Source organism: Dendropsophus ebraccatus, chromosome 5, assembly GCF_027789765.1.
Source record: "Dendropsophus ebraccatus isolate aDenEbr1 chromosome 5, aDenEbr1.pat, whole genome shotgun sequence".
Classification (NCBI taxonomy): Eukaryota; Metazoa; Chordata; class Amphibia; order Anura; family Hylidae; genus Dendropsophus; species Dendropsophus ebraccatus.
The window spans coordinates 29,876,000-29,903,592 of record NC_091458.1 but is presented as its reverse complement, the minus strand read 5'-3'; the positions used below and the strand labels follow the sequence as shown (position 1 = coordinate 29,903,592).

Here is a 27,593-nt window from a genome sequence, read left to right as displayed (position 1 = left end):
GGGAGAGCAACAGGGGGCTATATACTACTGGGGGAGAGCGCACAGGGGGGCTATACACTACTGGGGGAGCAACAGGGGGGCTATATACTACCAGGGCAGTCACCCCCTTTGTACCTAATATCAAAGGGCTGGTGAGCGGGAAAATATGCCAGTTTTCCCGCTAATAAGCAGCATTTCTGTATGTAAATAGTTGAACGTTTGTGAAAAGTAACAAAACACCTTTCCTACTGATGTTCAGCTCGGATCTTCAACTGACAAAAGACCCCAGTAAGTGGACCTTCACTAAAAGATGTTGAGTGCCCCTGTCCTAGACCTTATGTCAGGCTGGGCTGTAATACCTGATGCTGTCCATGGTGGCGCTGTTTCTGGAAGAAAAGATAGCAGCATATAATAACCCTATGCTCTCCCTTAAACAGGTCCTTGTATCCTGAGAAGCCCTGATGTTAAAGGGGTTACCCAGGCTTGAAAACATAGCTGCTTTCTCCCAGTAACAGCTCCACTCTTGTCCTTTGTTTAGGCACGGGGTTTACAGCTTAGTTCCATTGGAGTCAAGACAGCTGAATTGTAATACCGCACACAACCTGAGGACAGGGGTGGAGCTGTTTCTGCAAAAAAAAGTTGCTTTGATTTTTTTTCTGATCCTGGAGAACCCCTTGGTGCATCCACACGTACAGGATCCGCAGCAGAACTGCAGCAGATTTGATGGTGCAGATTTGATGCTGTGTTCAGTTATTTAGATCAAATCTGCTGCGAATCTGCAGGAGAAAATCCGCTGCAATACGGTGTGTGTGAAGCTACCCTAACAGAGTCTTGTGCTTTCTTGCCCTGGATTCTTGAGATGTAGGGGTTTTACAATTTGATAATATTTGTCCTTTTACTGAATTGTCAGATGGGCGGAGACTTTATAGTCAGTAGTCAACAAAACAGGAACTCCCCTTATAGTTCAAGAATCAGGAAGTGTCCAATCAGGGAACCCGAAGCTTTAAAGCAGAGATGGGGGAGCTTCGGCCCTCCAGCTGTTGCAAAACTACAATTCCCATCTGCCTGGACAGCCGAAGGACGCGAAACAGAAACATTGCAATAAGCTCAGTGACATGGATGTATTTGGATACCACTGTAAGTGCTCCACAGACTGAGAGGAAGATCACCCACTCCAAATGCCTCTCTCTTATATACACTTGCTTTACTACGGTAATAGGGCATTGAATATGCATTGAACTGTACAATGACAATACTTACAGCTATAAAAACCTACTTAATCCTTACTCAAAAACTGTGGTTGCATTCTGGGCCAATTCCTGGTGGTCTATGGGTAGCGACCACTATGACCGGTTTCCATACTGGCCACTAGAACAGTTCCAATAGGTGAGGACTTACCGTTTTCTGCTACTCGCTTGTCAGCTTTACTGTGTAGACTGGGACAAGTTCAGTGGAGAGCTGAGGATTTAATGTCAGCTCTATCGCAGTGCTGGAGAAGTACTGGAAGACTTGAGATTTTTTAATAGAAGTAAATTACATATCTGTATAACTTTTTGACACCAGTTCATTTGAAAGAAAAAACATTTCGCCTTTAAGTTAGTCCTCCGTCTGTAGCCAGTAACAGGGATCCCTTGGCTCAGACCTGGTTAGCTATAGTAACTGAAAGTTCAACAGAGAGCAGTGACTTTTTGCTATGGTGTTTGTTATAGCCACATATTATGGGTGGCTAATAAACATTTTATATGTCAAGTGGAACATAGAGATTCCCACGAAAGGTAAGCCTAGGCCAACGCTCTACAACCTATGGCTCTCGTGTTGTTGCAAAACTAGATCTTCTAGCATCTTCTAACAGCCACAATTGCAGAGATCTTTACAGACAGGGCAGGGCAAGGTATTTGTATATTTAGGATAAGACACATGGTGGTGCCCCTATTCCCCCTTCCAAACCACCCATATAGTATGTATATAGTAAGTGAGTAGACCCCCTATACAGGGCCAATTCTGGGATCTCTGCCGCCTGAGGCAAACCTCAGGCAGCCGCCCCCTCACTAGAAGTATAAAAACCAGAGATTTAGAAGGTTTTGTGAGACAGGCAGTAACTACTGTAGAGATAGGGTATACAGCTGTATTCTGCGAGTGTGCCATACAAACTATTATCTTGGTACTACTGATTTGGGCACTATAGGGGAGATTTATGATACATGGTGTAAAGTGAAACTGGCTTAGTTGCCCCTAGCAACCAATCAGATTCCACCTTTCATTTTCCAAAGAGTCTGTAAGGAATGAAAGGTGGAATCTGATTGGTTGCTAGGGGCAACTGGGCCAGTCTCACTTTACACCATGTTTGATAAATCTCCCCCTGTGTGTCCTGTAAGGAATTTGAAATAATTTTTGGAGGGCTCACCACATCACACACACACACACACACACACACATAGTGGCGTAATGCTGCGACTTGTGTATGTTAGTTGTACCCAGGCATGCTTCCCCTGCTGTCCCATATGCATCCAGAGGTGTTGGTATTATTTCCTGAGGTGTCATTGTGCACTTGGTGACCTCCAAGTGGTCGAACATTGATTTCCAGGTCCCAAGGATTTTTCTCCCATAGACTATAATGGAATTCGATATTTGAATTGGGGGGGCTATTCAAATCGAATTTTGAATTTTTGAATATTTCACTATTCACTCATCTCTAGTAGATATATAGTTTATAGGTAGCTTCTCCCTATAGTAGGTATATAGGAGTTAAATAGACCCCTATTTGGTAGGTATGTAGACTCATTATATAAAAGGTAAATAATAGACAGGTGCAACTCAATATAGTAGGTATGTAAGTCCATAGATCCATACTTACCAACTCCTGCCGCTCCCACTCCCGATGCCGGTGCTGCCGCAGTGAAATCACTGCCTGCTTGTCTAAGCGCCAATATGCAAATCAGAAGAGAAGAGTTTGATGTCCATAGAGCAGTGATTTCCTATGGACGTCAGACTTATCTCTTCTAATTTGCATATTGGGCTCACAGATGAGCAGATGGCGATTTCCCACTGCGGGACCAGGATCGGGAGTGGGACTGGAAGGAGTTGGTAAGTATGGGGGGCTCTATTGGGGGGTCGGATTTTTAGAATTTTGCAGTTTTAAGATTTCACCCAGCTTTTCCAGGATCCTGGATAACAAATCTGACATGTTATTCGATAATGTGAGAACTGGGATTTATCAGTGTATAACTAGGCAGACTAAGGGCCCTATTCCATGGGAGCGATAATCGGCCAAATCGGCCCCATTCGGCCGATTATCGCTTGGTGGAATAGAGAAAACGATCAGCCGATGATCGTGTCATCGGCTGATCGTTTACTTAGGGCCAGACCTAAAATCATTGGTCCCCCCGCCGCGAATCGCTACGGTGGAATAGCGGTGTGCGGCGGGCGACCAACGATTTGAGAAGCACCATACATTACCTGTCCAGGCTTCTGCTGCACTCCGTCTTCCACCCCGGGTCCCGCGGCGTAGCATCAGCAGCTCCGGAGCGGCCTGACTGAGCAGTCAGACCGCTCAGCCAATCACTAGCCGGGACCGCCACGGCCAGTGATTGGCTGAGCGGTCTGACAGCTCAGTCAGGCCGCTCCGGAGCTGCTGATGCTATGCCGCGGGACCCGGGGAGGAAGACGGAGTGCAGCAGAAACCAGGACAGGTAATGTATGCTGCAAGGGCTACAAGGACATCGGTAAAGATGTCCCTGCAGCCCTCGCTTAACGATCATCGGGGCCGTGGAATAGGCCCAGTAAACAAGCGCCGATCTACCAGATCGGCGCTCGTTTACATCGTTCCTCGGCCCGTGGAATAGGGCCCTTAGTCTGGAAAAGCTGGGTAATGACCTCTATGGGGCTGTGATATCTCTAGCTTCTTCCTTCCTACCCAAGTATAAAACAACACACAACATGGATTACACCTCTGTGGTATATAAGGGGCCGATAGCCAACTGCAACACCACATTCAGTAAGCCGGAGGCACATCTGCTTCATACAGCACATATAGGGTGCATGCACACTACAGAATCCACGAGTATGACCCGCCGCGGATTCTGGTGCTTGTACCTGTTCCTGGCGGCGCACATCTCTGTCAGTGCCATAGACACAATTCTATGGCTGGGCCAATTCCACCATCCGCCAATAGAATTGACATGTCAATTATTTGGGTAGGTTGACACTACGGAATCCACGCTGATAATTTCCAGTGGATTCCATCGCATGCACCTGCTAGCCGCGGCACGCATCCCCGCCGGCACGAATCCACTGTCCGGCGAAAGAACATGTCAATTCTTTGGGTAGGTTCACACTGCGGAATCCGCGTGGATAAGTTCTGGCGGATTCCGTCACTCGTCCCCGCTCGCATCTCCACCTGTGCCATAGACACCATTCTAGGGCTGGACCGATTCCGACGAAAGAATTGACATGTCAATTCTTTGGGTAGGTTCACACTATGGAATCCAGGTGGATAATTTTCGACGGATTCCATTGCTTGTACCCACTAGCAATGGTGCGCATATCCGCCCATACCATAGACACCACTCTATGGCTGGGCCAATTTCGCCGTCTGCCGAAAGAACTGACATGTCAATTCCTTCGGCGGACGGTGGAATCCACCCGTGCATAGAATGGAGTCTATGGCACGGGCAGAGATGCGTGCCGCCATGAGCAATGGAATCGGTCGGAACTTACCAGGGCGTAGTGTGAACCTACCATTTCAGCTGAAGGCGGAATCGGCCCAGTCATAGAATGGTGTCTTTGGCATGGGCGGAGATGCGCACCGCCGCGAGCAGGTTATGAGCAATGGAATCCACTGTGGGTCATATGCGCAGATTCCGTAGTGTGCATGCACCCATACTGGGCTCTATACACCAGGCTGGCTGAGCTCTACTCCCCTGCATACACATTTTTTAAAATACATTGTAAGGTATGTTAGATGCTACAAATAAATATAAAATTCATTCCATGAAATACAAGCGCTCGTATGGCTATACTGATGAAAAGTATGAAGGGAATGGACCAAGATAAAAAATACTTTATATTCTTATTTTTGTTACAATGTGTCTTTTCTGTTTGTAATTGGTAATGGACACAGGAGCAGCTGGTTGAGCCTTTAGCATTGTGCACTGCTGTTGAGAAACTACAACTCCCAGCATGCTTGAATACAATAAAACAGTAGTGGTAGTTGTGACAGCTGGTAGTTGTAGTTTCTCAGCTGCTGGAGGGTGACTGCAGCCCTGTGCCTCATCACCGCCGACTACAGCGCCTACTACAGGGAGGAGAGTGCTACAGCGCGGATGGTCACGTGATGTGCGGGGCGGCCGCTGCATGCTGGGAGCTGTAGTTTTTACAGGGACTTCCTGAACATGGCGGCGCCCAGTGAGGTAACGTGTATAGGCTGTATATACAGCGGTGAGGATGTAACATGACGCTGGTATATGTAGGTAAAGGGTATTATGTGCGGGGAAGGCGTTATGGAGAGGGGGCAGCCCCATGGCATGCCGGGATTTGTTATAGAACTGCAGCTTGATAACAGTGCATGCTGGGACTTATGGTGCAAGGGCTGGGGAGGCATAGATTACTACTAATGCGGTTATGTCAAGAAAAATACACATTGGAGTGGAACATACACTGTGCTAGACTACAGCAGTGCCCCCATAACAGTGATAGCCATAGAGCCCCCCCATAACAGTGATAGCCATAGAGCCCCCCCATAACAGTGATAGCCATAGAGCCCCCATAACAGTGATAGCCATAGAGCCCCCATAACAGTGATAGCCATAGAGCCCCCATAACAGTGATAGCCATAGAGCCCCCCCATAGTGATAGCCATAGAGCCCCCATAACAGTGATAGCCATAGAGCCCCCCCATAACATTGATAGCCATAGAGCCCCCCCATAGTGATAGCCATAGAGCCCCCCCATAACAGTGATAGCCATAGAGCCCCCCCATAACAGTGATAGCCATAGAGCCCCCATAACAGTGATAGCCATAGAGCCCCCCCATAACAGTGATAGCCATAGAGCCCCCCCATAACAGTGATAGCCATAGAGCCCCCATAACAGTGATAGCCATAGAGCCCCCCCATAACAGTGATAGCCATAGAGCCCCCATAACAGTGATAGCCATAGAGCCCCTCCATAACAGTGATAGCCATAGAGCCCCCATAACAGTGATAGCCATAGAGCCCCCATAACAGTGATAGCCATAGAGCCCCCATAACAGTGATAGCCATAGAGCCCCCCCCCCATAACAGTGATAGCCATAGAGCCCCCCCATAACAGTGATAGCCATAGAGCCCCCATAACAGTGATAGCCATAGAGCCCCCATAACAGTGATAGCCATAGAGCCCCCATAACAGTGATAGCCATAGAGCCCCCATAACAGTGATAGCCATAGAGCCCCTCCATAACAGTGATAGCCATAGAGCCCCCATAACAGTGATAGCCATAGAGCCCCCATAACAGTGATAGCCATAGAGCCCCCATAACAGTGATAGCCATAGAGCCCCCCCCATAACAGTGATAGCCATAGAGCCCCCATAACAGTGATAGCCATAGAGCCCCCATAACAGTGATAGCCATAGAGCCCCCCCCATAACAGTGATAGCCATAGAGCCCCCATAACAGTGATAGCCATAGAGCCCCCATAACAGTGATAGCCATAGAGCCCCCCCCATAACAGTGATAGCCATAGAGCCCCCATAACAGTGATGGCCATAGAGCCCCCATAACAGTGATAGCCATAGAGCCCCCCCATAGTGATAGCCATAGAACCCCCATAACAGTGATAGCCATAGAGCCCCCCCCATAACAGTGATAGCCATAGAGCCCCCATAACAGTGATAGCCATAGAGCCCCCATAACAGTGATAGCCATAGAGCCCCCATAACAGTGATAGCCATAGAGCTCCCCCATAACAGTGATAGCCATAGAGCCCCCCCCATAACAGTGATAGCCATAGAGCCCCCCCCATAACAGTGATAGCCATAGAGCCCCCCCCATAACAGTGATAGCCATAGAACCCCCCCCATAACAGTGATAGCCATAGAGCCCCCCCCATAACAGTGATAGCCATAGAGCCCCCCCATAACAGTGATAGCCATAGAGCCCCCCCATAACAGTGATAGCCATAGAGCCCCCATAACAGTGATAGCCATAGAGCCCCCCCATAACAGTGATAGCCATAGAGCCCCCATAACAGTGATAGCCATAGAGCCCCCATAACAGTGATAGCCATAGAGCCCCCATAACAGTGATAGCCATAGAGCCCCCCCATAACAGTGATAGCCATAGTGCCCCCATAACAGTGATGGCCATAGAGCCCCCCCATAGTGATAGCCATAGAGCCCCCCCATAGTGATAGCCATAGAGCCCCACCATAGTGATAGCCATAGAGCCCCCATAACAGTGATAGCCATAGAGCCCCCATAACAGTGATAGCCATAGAGCCCCCATAACAGTGATAGCCATAGAGCTCCCCCATAACAGTGATAGCCATAGAGCCCCCCCCATAACAGTGATAGCCATAGAGCCCCCCCCATAACAGTGATAGCCATAGAGCCCCCCCCATAACAGTGATAGCCATAGAACCCCCCCATAACAGTGATAGCCATAGAGCCCCCCCATAACAGTGATAGCCATAGAGCCCCCATAACAGTGATAGCCATAGAGCCCCCATAACAATGATAGCCATAGAGCCCCCCCATAACAGTGATAGCCATAGAGCCCCCATAACAGTGATAGCCATAGAGCCCCCATAACAGTGATAGCCATAGAGCCCCCCCCATAACAGTGATAGCCATAGAGCCCCCATAACAGTGATAGCCATAGAGCCCCCATAACAGTGATAGCCATAGTGCCCCCCATAACAGTGATAGCCATAGAGCCCCCCCATAACAGTGATAGCCATAGAACCCCCATAACAGTGATAGCCATAGAGCTCCCCCATAACAGTGATAGCCATAGAACCCCCATAACAGTGATAGCCATAGAGCCCCCATAACAGTGATAGCCATAGAGGCCCCCCCATAACAGTGATAGCCATAGAACCCCCATAACAGTGATAGCCATAGAACCCCCATAACATTGATAGCCATAGAGCCCCTCCATAACAGTGATAGCCATAGAGCCCCCCCCCCATAGTGATAGCCATAGAGCACCCCCATAACAGTGATAGCCATAGAGCCCCCATAACAGTGATAGCCATAGAGCCCCTCCATAACAGTGATAGCCATAGAGCCCCCCCATAGTGATAGCCATAGAGCCCCCCCCCATAGTGATAGCCATAGAGCCCCCCCATAACAGTGATAGCCATAGAGCCCCCATAACAGTGATAGCCATAGAGCCCCCATAACAGTGATAGCCATAGAGCCCCCATAACAGTGATAGCCATAAAGCACCCCCATAACAGTGATAGCCATAGAGCCCCTCCATAACAGTGATAGCCATAGAGCCCCCTCATAGTGATAGCCATAGAGCCCCCTCATAGTGATAGCCATAGAGCCCCCCCATAACAGTGATAGCCATAGAGCCCCCATAACAGTGATAGCCATAGAGCCCCCATAACAGTGATAGCCATAGTGCCCCCATAACAGTGATGGCCATAGAGCCCCCCCATAGTGATAGCCATAGAGCCCCCCCATAGTGATAGCCATAGAGCCCCCATAACAGTGATAGCCATAGAGCCCCCATAACAGTGATAGCCATAGAGCCCCCATAACAGTGATAGCCATAGAGCCCCCCCCATAACAGTGATAGCCATAGAGCCCCCATAACAGTGATAGCCATAGAGCCCCCCCATAACAGTGATAGCCATAGAGCCCCCCCCCATAACAGTGATAGCCATAGAACCCCCATAACAGTGATAGCCATAGAGCTCCCCCATAACAGTGATAGCCATAGAGCCCCCCCCCATAACAGTGATAGCCATAGAACCCCCATAACAGTGATAGCCATAGAGCCCCCATAACAGTGATAGCCATAGAGCACCCCCATAACAGTGATAGCCATAGAGCCCCTCCATAACAGTGATAGCCATAGAGCCCCCTCATAGTGATAGCCATAGAGCCCCCTCATAGTGATAGCCATAGTGCCCCTCCATAACAGTGCCTGCTATAGAGCCCCCATAACAGTACCAGCCATAGAGCTACCCATAACAGTGCCAGCTGGGGTGCCCCCATAACAGTACCAGCCATACAGCCCCCATAACAGTACCAGCCATAGTGCCCACCATAATGACAGCTGTAGAGCCTCCATAACATTGTCAGTCATAGTTTCCCCCATAACAGTGCCACTCATAGAGCCCACCATAACAGTGCCCTCCATGATGACAGCCAGTATTGCCATAACAGTACCAGCCACAGAGTCCCCCATAATGACAGCTAGTATTCCCAAAACAGTGCCAGCCATAGAGCCCCCCCATGACAACCAGTATCCCTTTAACAATGCCCGCCATTGGGCCCCCTAAAATGCCAGCTAGTATTTATATGACAGCTGGGATGCCCCCATAACATTACCAGCCATAGTGCCCCCCATAATGACATCCAGTATTCCTATAACAGTGCCAGCCATAGTGCCCCCGATAACAGTGCCAGCCATAGTGCCCCCCGATAACAGTGCCAGCCATAGTGCCCCCTGATAACAGTGCCAGCCATAGTGCCCCCGATAATAGTGCCAGCCATAGTGCCCCCGATAACAGTGCCAGCCATAGTGCCCCTGATAACAGTGCCCGCCATAGAGCCCCCTGACAACAGTGCCAGCCATAGTGCCCACCCGATAATAGTGCCCCCTGATAACAGTGCCAGCCATAGTGCCCCCTGATAACAGTGCCCGCCATAGAGCCCCCTGACAACAGTGCCAGCCATAGTGCCCCCCCGATAATAGTGCCCCCTGATAACAGTGCCAGCCATAGAGCCCCCTGACAACAGTGCCAGCCATAGTGCCCCCCCGATAATAGTGCCCCCTGATAACAGTGCCAGCCATAGTGCCCCCTGATAACAGTGCCCCCCCGATAATAGTGCCCCCTGATAACAGTGCCAGCCATAGTGCCCCCTGACAACAGTGCCAGCCATAGTGCCCCCCGATAATAGTGCCCCCTGATAACAGTGCCAGCCATAGTGCCCCCGATAACAGTGCCAGCCATAGTGCCCCCTGATAACAGTGCCAGACATAGTACCCCCCGATAATAGTGCCATCCATAGTGCCCCCGATAACAGTGCCAGCCATAGTGCCCCCTGATAACAGTGCCCGCCATAGAGCCCCCCGATAATAGTGCCCCCTGATAACAGTGCCAGCCATAGTGCCCCCGATAACAGTGCCAGCTATAGTGCCCCCTGATAACAGTGCCCGCCATAGAGCCCCCCCCAATGACATCCAATATTCCCATAACAGGAGCAGCCATGCAGCAGTGGACAGGTAAGTGAAATCTCTTGAGTAACCATGTGGTGTATCTCAGTGACTGGGGTTCAGCAGGCAGAGATCCACAATGGTGCCCCTCACAGCAGCGTCCGACTGGAGGCCATCTCAGGTGACCAGTCCTATATGGATGGCCAGGTCCACATGCAGCATGAACAGCACCATCTTATGGGTGTTCTCTTGGGTATGGCAGTGTAGGGGTGATGGTGCCATAGCCCGGGGAGCGTTCCCTAGCACTGGTGCCACAATCCCTGAATGGTAAATGCTATATAGATTGCACCTATACTAATATCAGCTTCTACCCCATTGAAAGGTTTGTTTTCCACACATATATGTTGGGGTGGGTGAGGGTCTGACCACTACAACCAGCATGGTGCCTCCTGTAACTTCTTTTAATGATAATACCGTGTCATACAGGTAACATCAGCACTGTAGCCTGCTGTCATTACTCTCTCATAAGTAGGGGTACACTGCCACCATGTGGCCACAGACAGTACTTTTTTCTCTATATAAAATTCCTGTGGTTCCTAAACCAAACAGTAGACATCACATTTTACTTGGCACATGCTATTAGTGTAAGGGCTGTATCACACGGCCCGATATTAGGGATAAGTGAGCGGCTTACAGAGCCTTTACACTGCTCGATAATTGTGCAGCAAAGGCTGTGATTGAGAGCTGTGGACTGAACGAGAAGCCTCATAGTAATAGCTGGAGTGACACCTAAAGGCCCAAGGTCTTATAGTACTTAAATATTGTTGGTCTGACTACTAATACGATATTAGTAGGGAGTCCGACTCCAGGAATCTTCACTGATCAGCTGATAGAAGAGGATAGCACAGGCCCATTGACTTGAATAGATCTAAGCTGCATTACCAGGAGCGACCACTACAAAATACACAGCGCTGGACCTGGTAAACAATGAAGTGGCCACAATACTCACTTGACCACCACTTCCCATTTGATCAGTTGACTGGAGGGGGTGGTCGGACCCCTATCAATGTCACAGTAAAACCTATATGGACTAGTAAACTGATGACAGTATTTGCCTTCCTCCTTTTGTCTTATTCATACGGTTCTGTGTTTTGTTCCATAGTCTACAGAAGAGAAGCTACTGGAATGTAACTTGAGACCAAAGTTGAGCAAAGAGCAGAAGAAGCTGATAAAGAAAGAAGCTAAGGCCAAGAATATTCTGCTGCGGCATGAAGGCATAGAGACTGTGTCCCGGCCCTCCAAGGTCTAGTCTGTTATCTCTGATATATGTCATTATTATTATTCCCATCAATGGAAATTCCGCTTTATACATGTAGCTAAAGGGGCATTACATTAAGTGGGTTCTAGATTATTGTAGCGAACAACTATGGAACGGGAGAAAGAACAACATATAAAAGCGATTCATGACTGCCTGCTATGTAGAAGGAGATAAACAGTGTCTACATCAGGTTCTGACCTCAGAGTGTGATGTTTATAGAAATATTATAAGGGTATTTCAAAATAAAATAACTTGTCCCCTATCCATAGGGTAGGGGAAAAGTAAGAGATAGTAGGAGGTCTGACCTCCGTACTCCTGGCGATCTCCGTATCAGCCAGTGGCGCCTTTATTTTGAATAGAGCTGCGGGTACGGCATGTGACCTGTGCTTCTAACCTGACGTAGACACTGTTTATCTCCTACTACATAGCAGGCAGTCATGAATTACTTATATATGTTGTTCTTTCTCCCGTTCCATAGTTGCTCCCTGGATCTGGAACCCACTCTATATAGTCTAAGAGCAGGAGATATTGGGATTTACACACTCTTTTTTTCTTCTTATCTTCAGAGCCTGGTAGTTGCTAATGGAGGTCTGGGGAACGGAGTGAGCAGACCGCAGCTGCTTGATGTCCTGCTGGTACATGGACCGGTGGAGTCACTGGTGATGCCCCCTAACAAGCCCTACGCCTTTGTCACCTATGCGACCCCCGAGGCGGCCATCAGCGCTTACTCTTCAGTTAACGGTCAGAACATCCCATCCTTGGACGGGGAGCAGATGATCACCTTATACCTGAGCTTTGTGGATAAAGGTATTGATGTACTTGGGGTATGTGCCTCTTATACTGAAGGAGCGATATGTACACATGAGAACTCTTGCTGCCATGTTTACTTTTCAGGACAGGGAAAAAAATGGCAGTTCCCCCCAATACATAATAAAGACAATAAAAGGGTTTCTGGCTTCAGTATAGTCCACTGCTATCTGATTGGTGGGGGAATGACACCTAGCACCCTCTCTAAGAAGCTGTTTGTCAGATCAGCAGAAAACAGGGCTGGAAGCAGACAGCGCCATACATTGCGCAGTGGCTGTGTTGTGTTACTGCAGCTCAACCACCCAGCACTGCTGCTACAAGTATAAAGCCATCCAGTTCTATTTTTTATATATGCATGTGCCACAGGAGAGATACAGGGAGAGGAGCCCTTAACTGGGGGCTTCTCCCAGCTTGTAAGTGGCGGTTCATAATCCTTTACCAAGGTCCGGGGTAGGGAACCATGGCTCTCCAGCTGTTGCAAAACTACAACTTCCATCATGCCTGAACAGCCAAAGCTAAAGCTTTGGCTGTCCAGACATGATAGGAGTTGTAGTTTTGCAACAGCCGGAGAGGCAAAGTTCCCTATCTCTGATCCAGGTGTTACATATATTTCTAAGAGTTATATTGTGGACCCCGCTTTATCATCACTTGTGTAATTGTTTTTTTTCCCTCTTATTCCTAGTTGAAGTAAAAGAGACGTCACCTCCAGCGCTACCTTCCGGCCTCCTAATAGTAGAAGACATTGTTTCTCCAGAAGAAGAACTTGTATTGTTGGAAAGTATTCATTGGGAGACTGATAACTGCAGTAAGTATTACGGGAGCCCCATACACCTACAGGTCATGGCAGGTAGCACAGGCAAATGATATAGACCAAGGTCTAGCCAGGACACTCACAAGTGGTTGTTAAAGGAAACCATCAGTAAGTTAGTTGCAGACTACCTTACCCCAACTCTCTCCCTAACAGCTAAGCTGAGCTTGTAGTGGAATAGTTACTGTAGTTATTAGACTATTGACATCACATCCCAGAATAAAAATCACATTCAAAATACTCTGCAGTATAAGGCTGGGTTCACACACAGTATATTTCAGGCAGTATTTGGTCCTCATGTCAGGTCCTCATAGCAACCAAAACCAGGAGTGGATTGAAAACACAGAAAGGATCTGTTCACACAATGTTGAAATTGAGTGGATGGCCGCCATATAACAGTAAATAACTTCCATTATTCCAATACAACGGCCGTTGTTTTAAGATAACAGCACATATTTGCCATTAAATGACGGCCATCCACTCGATTACAACATTATGTGAACAGAGCCTTTCTGTGCTTTCAATCCACTCCTGGTTTTGGTTGCTATGAGGACCTGACATGAGGACCAAATACTGCCTGAAATATACTGTGTGTGAACCCAGCCTAATACAGGATGTAACTCAGGATCAGTACAGGATAAGTAATTTATGTACACAGTGACCTCACCAGCAGAATTGTGAGTGCAGCTCTGGAGTATAATACAGGATGTAACTCAGGATCAGTACAGGATCAGTAATGTACTGTATGTACACAGTGACCTCACCAGCAGAATTGTGAGTGCAGCTCTGGAGTATAATACAGGATGTAACTCAGGATCAGTAATGTAATGTATGTACACAGTGACCCCACCAGCAGAATAGTGATCGCAGCTCCGGATTATAATACAGGATGTAACTCAGGATCAGTTATTTATGTACACAGTGACCCCACCAGCAGAATATTGAGTGCAGCTCTGGAGTATAATACAGGATGTAACTCAGGATCAGTACAGGATCAGTAATGTAATGTATGTACACAGTGACCCCAGCAGCATAATAGTGAGTGCAGCTCTGCAGTATAATACAGGATGTAACTCAGGATCAGTAATATATGTACACAGTGACCCCACAAGCAGAATAGTGAGTGCAGCTCTGGAGTATAATACAGGATGTAACTCAGGATCAGTACAGGATCAGTAATGTAATGTATGTATACAGTGACCCCACCAGCAGAATAGTGAGTGCAGCTCTGCAGTATAATACAGGATGTAACTCAGGATCAGTAATGTATGTACACAGTGACCCCACCAGCAAAATAGTGAGTGCAGCGCTGGAGTATAATACAGGATGTAACTCAGGATCGGTACAGGATCAGTAATGTTATGTATGTACACAGTGACCCCACCAGCAGAATAGTGAGTGCAGCTCTGCAGTATAATACAGGATATAACTCAGGATCAGTAATGCAATATATGTACACAGTGACCCCCCACCAGCAGAATAGTGAGTGCAGCTCTGGAGTATAATACAGGATTTAACTTAGTACCAAATGTAATGTACATATTCACCTTATATTTAGGTATTGCCTCAGTGTAAATGTGGATAGAAAGTTATTGCAGTTAATTCATTTTTTATTTAAATCTACTTACAGATCAGAAGTCTCTGAAGCATAGGCGGGTGAAGCATTATGGGTATGAGTTTCGATATGATAATAATAATGTGGATAAGGACCAGCCTTTGCCTGGAGGTGAGCTTTAAAGGCTTGGGGGCAGAAGGGTTTTTGGTTGCAGTAAATATGGCTGCTGATAGATATGACACCTAATTTCTTATACACTTTTACTGTGAGGTATGGCTTACCTGACCAGACTAAGTAAATTTCCAGCCTTCAACATATTTTTTTTAAAATTATCTAAATAGATTCCTGTGTGAATAATTTCTTACTACATCTCTATAGTAGTCAGAGTCTTGTTTTCCCGATAGCTCTATATATGCTGCATAATAAAGCTAAAATATATTTTTTTCTGTTCCTGCAACCACCAGTGGAGGGCGCTTAGGAGTTTATTGCATACTGTGTTGTCATGACTCCAATATACAGTAAAAGCAGGATTCTATAGGCCCAGCACCTTCCCCGTTTTGGCATCTGCAGGCAGCCAGAACGTTACACCTGTTTATGCAGGCAATTTATAATTTTACAGAGTTTATTCTGCCTAGAGGGGAGTTTCTGTGAAGGAGAGCTTTCCCTATGGCATCCATATGCTATAACAGGGCACCCTTCTTGTATAACTACATAAGTGTAGGTGTAAGGGACAGCAGCTGTACCCATGACATTACCAGTTAGAGGGTAACTGTGATTGATTGTCTCACTGGTATTCCCTACCGTCCTACCAATCTCATTGAGCTCTAAGTACCTGTAAGTCTTGAGAAGACTCTTCATTTACAATAAGAGGTTTGTATATAATTTCTTCCTATAGGTCTTCCAGAGTTCTGTAATGTGCTCCTGGACAGGTGTTTGCATCAGGGGCTGATAAAGACTAGGCCGGACCAGTTAACAATAAACCAGTATGAGCCTGGGCAAGGTAAGACCAACCCCTTCTATAGAACAACCTGTTGGGAAATCACAACCCCTAAATCCTTCTATTCTGAAGTCTTTGGCCACATTCACACGTTCCATGTTCTGCAGGGAACACGGACGTGAGATGCCTGTAATAGACTTCTTCCCCCGCCCGGGCAGCATCTGTGATAAGATGCTGGTAACGGGAAACTGTAATCATATGCGCCGCGCTGTAATGAATCAGCTGTGTGGCGCATATCTGTACAGTTCCCTAGCTCCCAGCATCTTATCACAGCATCTTATTTACAATTGGAAACATTGAACTGCACTTTCCATAGTTTGAACCACTTATCTAATAAAGCTAAATCATTTTCCATATTACTGACGCCTCCAGGAATATCAACCCTATTGCACACTTTTGTGTCATCAGCAAACAGACAAACCTTACCTACCAAACCTTCTCCTATGTCACTATCCTTACCTACCAAACCTTCTCCTATGTCACTGTCCTTACCTACCAAACCTTCTCCTATGTCACTAACCTTACCTACCAAACCTTCTCCTATGTCACTGTCCTTACCTACCAAACCTTCTCCTATGTCACTAACCTTACCTACCAAACCTTCTCCTATGTCACTATCCTTACTTAACAATCCTTCTCCTATGTCACTATCCTTACCTACCAAACCTTCTCCTACGTCACTAACCTTATCTACCAAGCCTTCTCCTATGTCACTAACCTTACCTACCAAACCTTCTCCTATGTCACTGTCCTTACCTACCAAACCTTCTCCTATATCACTATTCTTACCTACCAAACCTTCTCCTATATCACTAACCTTACCTACCAAATCTTCTCCTATATCACTAACCTTACCTACCAAACCTTCTCCTATGTCACTATCCTTACCTACCAAACCTTCTCCTATATCACTAACCTTACCTACCAAACCTTCTCCTATGTCACTAACCTTATCTACCAAACCTTCTCCTATGTCACTAACCTTATCTACCAAACCTTCTCCTATATCACTATCCTTACCTACCAAACCTTCTCCTGTGTCACTATCCTTACCTACCAAACCTTCTCCTATATCACTATCCTTACCTACCAAACCTTCTCCTATGTCACTAACCTTACCTACCAAACCTTCTCCTATATCACTATCCTTACCTACCAAACCTTCTCCTATGTCACTAACCTTACCTACCAAACCTTCTCCTATGTCTATAACCTTACCTACCAAACCTTCTCCTATGTCACTAACCTTACCTACCAAACCTTCTCCTATATCACTATCCTTACCTACCAAACCTTCACCTATGTCACTATCCTTACCTACCAAACCTTCACCTATGTCACTATCCTTACCTTGTAAGACTCCTCTTATGTCACTCCTATGTCAGCTGTTGCCATCACTTATTAATACTCGCCTCTGGCCAAACACATCAGTAAAATCCATAGCTTGTGTGTTCATATGGTTCAGAAAAAATTAGTACCACAATGCATATTGGTTGCCCAAATATAATCACTCATTTTCTATGATCAAGTCAATAAACTATTTGGTCCTGGTGTGGGTGTGCCATAATATGTGTGAGTCTACCTTTCTGCCCATATGCCGACATATACCCTTAGCATAGGCCACGTAACAAGTATGAACACCCCCTTACACTGGACAAGTTTGGCTACCTGAAACAAAGGGATATAAAAAAAAAAACAACTCAAAAGTGATCACATGATCTACATTTTTGCTCATCACTGCCCAAGAAGCTAGCACAGTTTTTTTTTGTTTGTTTTTTACCATGGCCTCACTGTCTCCTAGGTATTCCACCGCATATCGATACCCATTCTACATTTGAAGATGAAATCATCTCTTTGAGCTTGGGATCAGAGGTAAAAGCTACCATCACTTGTGTTTTTATTCAGATTGTTTAGTAGCTTCTTTATGCTTTGGTCAACATTTTAATGTACACATGATGCCCCACCTAATAGCATTTGTCTAAATGGACATCGCTATTATATATTGCTGGGCCAAACAAGTAGGTAATGTAGATCTCAAAGCTGACAATGTGTGTCAGAGCAAAAACCAAACCACGAGGAGTAAAGAGCTGCCTGTACAGCTCAGAGACGGGTTTGTGTGGAGGAACAGATCTGGAGAAAATTTCTTCTATTCTAAATGGTCAAATAAATACAGTGACCTCCATTATTCTTAAACGGAAGGAGTTTGGAACAATTAGGACTCTTCTTAGAGCTGCCGCCCCACCAACCTAAGTAATGTTAGGAGAAGCGCTCTGATAAGAGAGGTGACCAAAACCCAATGGTCAGTCTGGCCAAGCTTCAAAGATCCTGTGTGCAGATGGAGGAAACGTCTAGAAGGTCAACCATCTCATGCAGCCAATCTGGGCTTTATGGCAGAGTGGCCAGAAGGAGGCATTTCTTATGTAAAAGACACATAAGAGCCACATGGCATTTGCAAAAAAGAAAAAAAAAAACCTCTGAAGGACTTAAAGACGAAATTCTCTGGTCTGATGAAACCAAGATTGAACTTCCTGGCCTTAATCCTAAGCATCATGTCTGGAGTGGATCAGGGACTGTTTATAACCTGCCCAATAACCTTTCAGAACGTTGCAAAACAGGTTTGGGATGATGGCGGTCGCACATCTAAAAAATAAACAAAAAATGGTATTCTCACCTGTCTGCGCTCCCCCAGTGTCGTCTTGTGGCTCTGCAGGGTCTTAATCCACCTGTAGAGTGACGGCCCACTCAGCCAATCACTGGCCATGGTGCTGTTCCGTCCCAGTCAGCCTGTGATTGGTTGAGCGGGATGTCACCGAAGAAGATGGGACAGGACTGGTCTATTGAAATGTTCGCTCATCTCTAATGGAGACTGGTCAGGGTTGGGGGAAAGCTGAATGGAGCAAAGTACAGAGATATTTTTAATGAAACTCTGAAGCTCTGGAGCTCAGACTGGGCCGAGGCTTCACCTTCCAACCAGACAATGGCTCTAAATACACGGCCAAGACAACACAGGAGCGGCTTATGGACAACTCTGTGAATGTCCAGACAGAGCTCTGACCTGACCCCAATAAAACGTCTCTGGACAGAACAGAAAACGGCGTCCACTGAACCCATTCAACCCAACAGAGCCTGAGAGGATCTGCAGAGAAGTAGGGCATTAAATAAAGATGGTGCAAACCTTGCGGCCTTATAGAAGACTGGAGGCCGGAATCACAATTAGGCTAGGTTCACACTGCGTTTTTGCAATCCGTTTTTTCATCCACACAAATGCATCAGTTTTTGGCAAAAAACGGATGCATTTGTGTGTATCCGTTTTGATCCGTTTTTCCCTTGACTTCCATTTAAAAAAAAACGGATCAAAAGGAATCCGTTTTTTTTTACGGATACAAAAACTTAGCTGACATTACTTTTGTGTCCGTTAAAAAAAACGAATCCGTTTTTTTTACAATGGAAGTCATTGGAAAAACGGATGCACACAAATGCATCCGTTTTTTTCATCTGTTTTTCATCGTCTTTTGGCAAAAACGGATTGCAAAAACGCAGTGTGAACCTAGCCTTACAGGGTATTTCTATTCTTCTCTTCATGCTGATCACATAAGATGATAATCAAGAATAGTTTTACCCAAACTTTTTTTTTCTTTTAATTTTATTTAATTTTTTTCTCGTTTAAATTCAGTTTAAAGTTGAAATGAGTTTCTCTGCTCCAGCAAATCCTTTGTTTATTAGCAGTGCGTGCACACACAATGATCATAGCGTTTGCTGGCTAATTTCAATAATTGAGAAACGATACACAGCTAAAATTCCCAGAGAAAGATAAATACCATTTCCATCTCTTCTGTTTAATATCGGCAAAACTAATTACCTTCCATCACAACCAGAAAAGTTGTTTCTGCAAATGCTTCATAGAGCCGAGATTTAAAGGGGACCAGGTCACGTCTCTGTTGCTGTATTTCTTTCAGAGATTTTTTTTTTAAGCTTTTATCCTATATATAGTACCAGAACAAAGCCAATAAATAGGATTGACTAAAGCTGGCCATGGACTTACAGTGTATCTCTGTATGATATGAAAACCTCTCACATATCCCCTGATGGGCAGTATCTGTGTCATGCTGCTTCATCTCCTATATGGCTGTTGAGTTGATTTCTCGGTCAGCATCATATTCCCTGGCTGCTCCTCCTCTCTCCATGCGGCTCGTACCATGTAGAAAACTACAGAGTATTACAGGAAGCATAGTCCTCTATATTAATACAAACACACAGGCCTCCAGCTGTTGCAAAACTACAATTCCCATCATGCCTGGACAGCTAAAACTGTGCAGGCATCATAGGAGTTGCATTTTTGCAACATCTGGAGGGACACAATTTGGAAACCCTAGCGGGGGTATAACTAGGAGTGGCTGGGCCCCGTAACAAACTTTTGATTGGGCCCCCTCCCCTGCTGACTACAAACCCATCAAATGTAGTCATAAACTTTAACATTTAACCGCAAGCGCTCGTTGTGAGCCCTTTTAGTTAAAGGGACATTTGCAACACCCTCTGTCCACCCAGCCCACTCTGCCACCAGGTGCTGCAAATGATGATGGCTCAGGGGGCCCAGTGTATTGCAGGAGTGGGCCACGGGGCCCCCCTGATGTTGCGGGCCCTGTAGCTGCTGCTACGGTGGTAGTTACGCCGCTGACCCTTGTCACTGTCCTGGTATGGCCACACATTATAAGTCCTTACTGCAGTTTTTGTATTGTATGCATGAAACAGAAAGATCAGGATGGACAAAGAGGTAAAAAGTTGTCATTTCCCGCTAGCTGCAAGTCCATTACATATTCTGTACTGTATTAGTCTGCAACCCCAGACCAGGCCATGACATCCTGGGGCTGTCAGAGTGTGGCGAGAGCTGTATATAGATAGACATTATTAATATTCTGGCCGTGCACAATAACCTGGAGCTATTTGCTTGCTCTTTTTTTAATATGTTTGTGTTGAAAATGCCATTCCCATCCTTTATGGAATACACTGTGAAGTATGAGACGTGAATATATAAAATTTACAGTGCTTGCTGCTAACTACCAGAGAGCAATAATGAACCTTGGGTTGATTTGCAGCTTTTATAACAATCCCATATAGACGGCTAAGAAGGTCCGGTGTCGGCCATAAAACATCTGCCAGCCGCCTCGCTGTTGGCAGCGAACACCAGAAACTCCTGACATTGGGGTGAAGCTGTATTCATTCTGTGACGTCAGTGTCCAGATCTCCCAGGGAGATGCACAGTGTCAGTGTGGTGACCCTCTGCGGGAGGAGAGAGATAAATATTTCACAAGTACTTTGTAGAGATTTTGCTGGTAAATAATTTATAAAGAAGTTATTAATGCAGACGCTCTTCTGTGTTGTTCCTAACGCCTGGGGCTCCGGGTTTTTATGAAACTAAAAATTTAAACTTTAGTGTAAACGGGGAAGTTGTTTAAAGGGGCACCAGACACCAATATACAACAAAAGGACATCTGTCACCTGTCCAAGATGTTGATGCGCGTGAGTCCCAGGACACTTAAATGGCAACACATGATAGACTTTCCTACACGGTGTCCCAGAGGTTTCAATAATTTAGTAGTCTATGCCAGACCGGAGCTGGCGTAAATTTTTATTCACGGTGCATAGACAAGCTCTGATGCAACAAAACGTAATAAAACTGTCACATCTAATACACATGGGCTCTTTAAGGGATGATTATCGCGCAAATTATCATTATGTCGTTCGAATTTAAATGATAATTGTTTCGTCAACGAGAACGATTAAACGACAAAAGAGAAATCAATTGTTCATCGGATCGATATATCGTTTGGAAAATTCGTTATTGCGATCGTTTTAAAAACGCTTAAGTTCATCTCACACATAGGGTGAATTGTTGAAAGACTGTTTAGACAAAGCGATCTGCAAATTTTTAGCGAACGACGATTTGATAACATGTTGAAAGATCAAAATGAACGATTTCTCGCTCGTCGCTTGATTGTTCGCTGTGTTTACACAAGCCGATTATAACTCAAATGCGATCGTTATTGCGAAAATTCGAATGATAATCGTTTTGTGTAAATGCAGCATAAAGTATATTGTTCTGGGTAATATGGTGATTGATTTCAGGTTAATGATAAACGATCTTGTTTGTGATTGTTAATCACTAAAATTGCTTAGTGTGAAAGGACCCTACGTCAGACTGCTCCCAATCCTTATCATACGTCATTATGCTTGTTCAAGTAAAATTTGATCTTTAATCATCTGCGAATTGTCCTATCTGGGCGGGGCTTCACAGGTAAAGCGCCACTTAGCCCCACCCACAACCCCTGTGACATCATTGGTGCATAGGCCCCGCCCCTCGACGACTATTGGAACAGGCCAGCCTAAAGGTCTAGGCCCCACCATACAAATGGCTGCAGAGGGGCGGGGCCTTTTCACCAATGACGACGTGGGGGCAGGGCCAACGGTTGTGCACGGGGATAAGTGGTGCTTTGTCCATGAAGCCCCTCCCAGATAGCACAATCCACGGATGATAAAAGATCACTTTTTACTGGAACAAGCATAATGACGTATGATATAAAATAAGATATGAAAACTGCAAAATTTACCCTTTACACCTGAGTAGAGAAGTCATAATGCAAAAAGGGGAAGACAGTGTCACTTAAAAGCTCTCTTACAGGGGCCAATTATCAGCAATGAGCATTGCTAGAAACACTAATTCGGCGGATAATCAGCCCATGTAAAATTTCCAGTGATCAGCGTAGGAGTGGGAAAACACCAGATTGTCGGCTGATCGCATCTTTTGTGCAGGCCTATAAGCGGTAGCGTAATTTGGTGGGGGCAGAGGGGGCAGCTGCTCCCGGGCCCACACAGGCAGGGGGCCCACTGAAAATTTCGCTTGGTAATGCTGTCTGCGAAAGCTATTGTTTTTCTGACAGCCTTAAAGTGTCACTGTCGTGAAATTTTTTTTTTGCAGAAATTAATAGTCCAGGTGATTTTAAGAAACTTTAATTGGGTTTATTAGCCGCTTTATCCACCCTTTATCTCCTCTGACAGTCACCACTGACCTCTCTGACCTCTGATTACAGCTGTCACCCAGCTCCATGTTGTGTAATCCTCTGTTATCTGCTTTCTGCTGTCGGCTAACTCCCTCCTCCCCCCTCCCCTCTCCCTAGAACAGACAGGGTTGTGTCTGATGCAACAAGTCACAATTTCCTGATTTTTTACAGTGAATGGAAAAGAAGAAGGAGGGTGGGACCTGGGAAAAGGCTTTTTAAATGCAGATAATGGCATCTTTGGCTAATAAACCCAATTACAAAGTTTCTAAAAGTCGCCTGGACTATTGATTTCTGCAAAAAAAATAAAATAAATACGACAGTGACTCTTTAACAAATATCTATTGGCTTTAATGGGCCCCTGACCAGCACCCAGTAAGTGCAGGCCCCTGTACCTGGGGGGCCCACTCGGCTGCTGGGTGCTGTGCCCCACTATTTAACTGTATGCCCTCCTGAGGAGCACATACAATTAGGGCAAAGCAACAAGACTATTGACTCTCCCCGCTGCCAATCACTGGCAGGGCCAGTCCCTTCCCTAGGGTTGCTCCACACAAGTGAAATCACTCGTGTACTCGCAGAGCAGGGAGAAAGGAGACTCCAGAAGACTACAGTGTTGCAGCCACACAGGGACAATGCTGCCCTCAGTACATTACTGCTAGGGGAAGGGGGTGTCTGCCCGGGGGGATGCCTGCATGGGGAATACATACTGGGGGGATTACCTACATGGGAGATGGTGCTGGAGGGGTATGCCTAAATGGAGGATACTACCTTCTGGGGGTGGGGGAATTGCCTGCCCAGAGAGGTTTAAACACTATATAGATGCACAGGGGTCTCTAACTTCTATATGGGAACAGAGCACCCTAACTACTAATACATGGAAAAAGAGGGACATAATTACTATATTGGGGCACAGAAGGCCTAACTACTATATGGATGCACAGAGAAGGCTGGACTACTATGTGAAGGCAAAGAGGGGCCTGACTACTATATGGGGGGCACACAGGGGTCTACTGTATGGAGGTGGGCGGGGAGGGGGTAATCTACTATAAAAGGGTAGATGGTGGCCTTTTTACTATATGAGGGCATAGGGGAAGCTTGCGTAATATATAAGGGCTAAGACTAGGTCTAAATACTGCTTGGGGGGCATAAAGTGAGCAACAGTGAGGATCAATGCACAGAGATGGTGCCTTAGCAAGGAGCCTAAAAACTTCTTGCAGAGAAGACGCCCCCTTTGAGTCATTGGATGTAACTGCACCATAATCACATATAGGATATGCAGAACCTGAATGCACCTCTATATGGTCACTGATTAAGAAGAATATTGGTCTTTATATAGTGGATTTTATTCAGTCACAAGGTAGTGGTATTATCCAGTCACTGTACGGTAGGGTAGTGGTCATAAAATGGCAGTATTTGTCCTGTATATGTGGTATTATTAGTAATATTTTGTTTATATAGTGGACATTATTCAATCACTGTATAGAGCACAGGTGTTAAACTGCAGCCCTCCATTCCAGCTATTGCAAAACTACAGTTACCATCATGCCTGGACAGCTAAAGCTTTGTCTGTCCAGGCTTGATGGGAATTGTAGTTTTGAAACAGCTGGGGCTGGTAGTTTGACACCCCTGGTATAGTGGTTTTAGTCATTACATTGTGATGATGGTAGTAGTCATAGTGCTGAAGTATTGTTTGTATAATTGTCTTATGTTAACATTTTATATTTATGAGTATTATTATACATCCTACAATTTTCTGTAGCATTTAGCTAGTGTATGTGCCCCATGCTAGGCCTATCAGATATGGTGTAGTCCTCACGCTGTCCGACAGATAGATATGTGATAATGAGATATAATAGATAGATCTATTTTCAAGCAATGGTTTGAAACATGTCTGAAGGGTAAATAAATTCACTACTTTATTTTTTCACAAGTACATTTTGGAGTTGCAGTGTTGTTTTTTGATTTCTAGGCAGCTACTTGTATGTTTTTCCATTTTCAGATAACCTTTAATTTTTACACAGTTACATATGTGAACTGTAGAAAGTCTTTTACGCTCTTCACAATCCCTATTCATTATAGGTAATATAGCAACATATACCCTTTATTATAATTATTCGGAAAGCATTGTCGTCTGCTGCGGTTCCCTATTGTCGTCTGCTGCGGTTCCCTATAGGTAACAATTGGTTGGGAGCCCACTTATACTCACTCGCCCCCCTTAGGCTGAACTCCTAGCTATGTCTCTGCCTATAAGTCATTGTTTACCGGACAACAGTGTTTTCAAATGGCCGCACAAATGACACAGGGATCGTCTATGCGGCTCAGCCACTTGATTAGTAGTGCCGTGCAAAGGCATTGTAAACAAGTGCTGATCGGCGCTCATATGCTGCCATATTGACCTGTCCAAAAGGATCCTTAGGTTATAACACTTTACAAAGTCATATCCCCTCCCTTCACACTTGGTATCGACCAGGGGAAGACCAGTGTTCAGCTGGTAATCACCCTGTGGAATAGAGTTCTCGGACCCCCATACGTCCCCCAAAGACCAGCATATAAAATTATTGTTGGAAGACTGCTCAAGATTGAAGAAAGATGGACGGCACAATATTTACAGGGCAGTTTCTGGGGAAAACCTGTTTCAGTAGATGATAGACTTGAGATTGGATCGGAGGTTCACCTTCCAGTAGGGCAATGACCTTAATCATATGACTGAAGCTACAGCGGAGGGCGAAGAGGCGAAACTTAAAGGGTCTCGGAATGGCCAAGTCAAAGCCCAGGCCCAATCCAACTGAAGATCTATTATATGGCTTGAGGATTGTTGGACACCTACACAACTTTTTTCTGGAAGAATGGGCAAAAATTGTGCTAAGCTAATAGAGACTGGCAACTAGAATGGCAGAAAATTTGATTCCAAAAAATATTGATTTAAAGTGTCATTGTCCTTAAATTTTATTTTTTTTTGCAGAAATCAATAGTACAGGCAATTTTAAGAAACTTTGTAATTGGGTTTATTAGCCGAAAAATGCATTTTTTATCATGAAAAACCAGTTTGAATCTCTCCCCTCTGTCTTTATTGTTTAATATGGAGAGGGGAGGGGTGGAGGGAGATGAGGCACCAAGGCAGGACAACAAAGAGTTAATTTAAAGCTACATCACCGGGCTATCTCCTCTGACAGTCAGCACTGACCTCTCTGACCTCTGAATATGCTCTGAATATACCTGTGCTTTCACACAGATCCCACTGTGTAATCCTTTGTTCTCTGCTGCCGACTAATCTCCCTCCCCTCTCCATAGAACAGACAGGGCTTGACTGATGTAAACTAGTCGAGATATCCTGATAATAAGCAGTGGATAAGAGAGAGGAGGGAGGGGGGGGGGGGACTGGGAAAAGGCTTTTTGAATGCAGATAATGGCATAATTGCCTAATAAACCAAATTACAAAGTTTCTTAAAATCGCCTGGACTATTGATTTTTGAAAAAAACAAACAACATTGACACTTTAAAGGGGTAAAATCCAATAGATGGCCTAACACCGATACTTTTGTACTTTTTTAAGGCTCCGCACATTAGTCTAATAAAATAAATACACCATATAATAATTTTCATTAACGTTACAAAAAGTTACCAACTGCAAAGCACACAAACCAAAGCCTCATCTCTTAGTCAAATATTACCGCAAGAGACTGCTGGGTCTGAGGTAAAATAAACAAATTCTTAATTTTCGCTTTATCCTCCTTATCCGTGTTTGAACAGACTTTAAAAAAACGGAGCATAGGAGCACGAGATGATTTATCTTCTAATATATGAGTCACTGTAGAGCGTCACGTGGAAAACTCAGCCCAGTAACTTTTTACTTGCAGATTGTTATGGACTTCAGGCATCCAGATGGCACTTGTGTCCCGGTAATGGTGCCGCAGCGCAGTGTGCTGGTCATGAGGGGAGAGTCTAGACATCTGTGGACACATGGGTATGTATTGATCTGGGTGGTGGGTGTCATACTGCTGTGATAGACTACAATAGGGTCTTGTTTCTTCAGCTAAGACAATGACCCACCGTAAGAATAGCTGTACTACTACAGGAAAAGCTGTAGTAAATACGGTGGGGAAAATGGATGTGGGGGCCTAATTTAAGACCTGCCCCCACAATGTATATACATCCTGAGTTTTTAATATGTATATATACTTTTTTTTTTTTTCTTTTTTTTTTTTTTTAACAATTAGAGCCAAATACAAAAGCATTTTTTTTCTTCATCTGTTTTTAGATTTTTTTTTTTTACATTATTGATGTAAACTGACAGCATGGATAAAGTGAAACTGGCTCAGTCGCCCCTAGCAATAAATCAGATTCCACCTTTCATTTTCCAAAGAGTCTGTGAGGAATAGAAGGTGGAATCTGATTGGTTGCTAGGGGCAACTGAGCCTGTTTCACTTTACACCATGTTTGATAAATCTCCCCCATTGAGAATGCCGTGAAGACACCAGTCATAAACTATAGGTCAGCTGCTAGACGTCTTATAGGTCATTAGACATTTATGGATATTTCCACTTCATTTACGTTCCAGTAGTAAAACCCATTTTCCTCCTTCTTTGAGTAATGATGTCAGTGGTGCTGAGCGAGCGATCAGAGACAGTGTGTATCTAGAGCTTTTCACTCTCACGCTCGCTTGTTCTCAATAAATCCATGTCAGCCGCATCCTGGCTGTATAATT

The 27,593-nt window shown here is 45.4% G+C and overlaps 2 protein-coding genes across 5 annotated transcripts in view; one reads left to right on the top strand and one right to left on the bottom strand.

Moving 5' to 3' along the window:
* The window catches only part of ELMOD1 (ELMO domain containing 1), an 81,147-nt gene extending 78,279 nt beyond the window's left edge, over positions 1–2,868 (bottom strand). Inside the window, exon 1 of one of the 2 annotated variants that reach the window (XM_069972033.1) lies at positions 2,834–2,868. The gene's annotated coding sequence lies outside the window, so the exon portion shown is untranslated. Of the gene's footprint in view, positions 1–1,377; positions 1,625–2,833 lie in introns of those variants that run through there. The other variant, XM_069972027.1, reaches the window with a different exon arrangement.
* Positions 2,869–5,358: 2,490 nt separating this feature from the next.
* Positions 5,359–27,593, top strand: part of ALKBH8 (alkB homolog 8, tRNA methyltransferase) — a 29,334-nt gene continuing 7,099 nt past the window's right edge. For all 3 annotated transcript variants that reach the window (XM_069969756.1, XM_069969755.1, XM_069969757.1), the window contains exons 1-8: positions 5,359–5,387; positions 11,514–11,654; positions 12,236–12,476; positions 13,159–13,281; positions 14,915–15,010; positions 15,735–15,839; positions 17,638–17,708; positions 26,746–26,852. In XM_069969756.1, the coding sequence (XP_069825857.1) occupies positions 5,370–5,387; positions 11,514–11,654; positions 12,236–12,476; positions 13,159–13,281; positions 14,915–15,010; positions 15,735–15,839; positions 17,638–17,708; positions 26,746–26,852 (902 nt within the window). In that variant the 5' untranslated portion in view covers positions 5,359–5,369. The remainder of the gene's footprint in view (positions 5,388–11,513; positions 11,655–12,235; positions 12,477–13,158; positions 13,282–14,914; positions 15,011–15,734; positions 15,840–17,637; positions 17,709–26,745; positions 26,853–27,593) is intronic.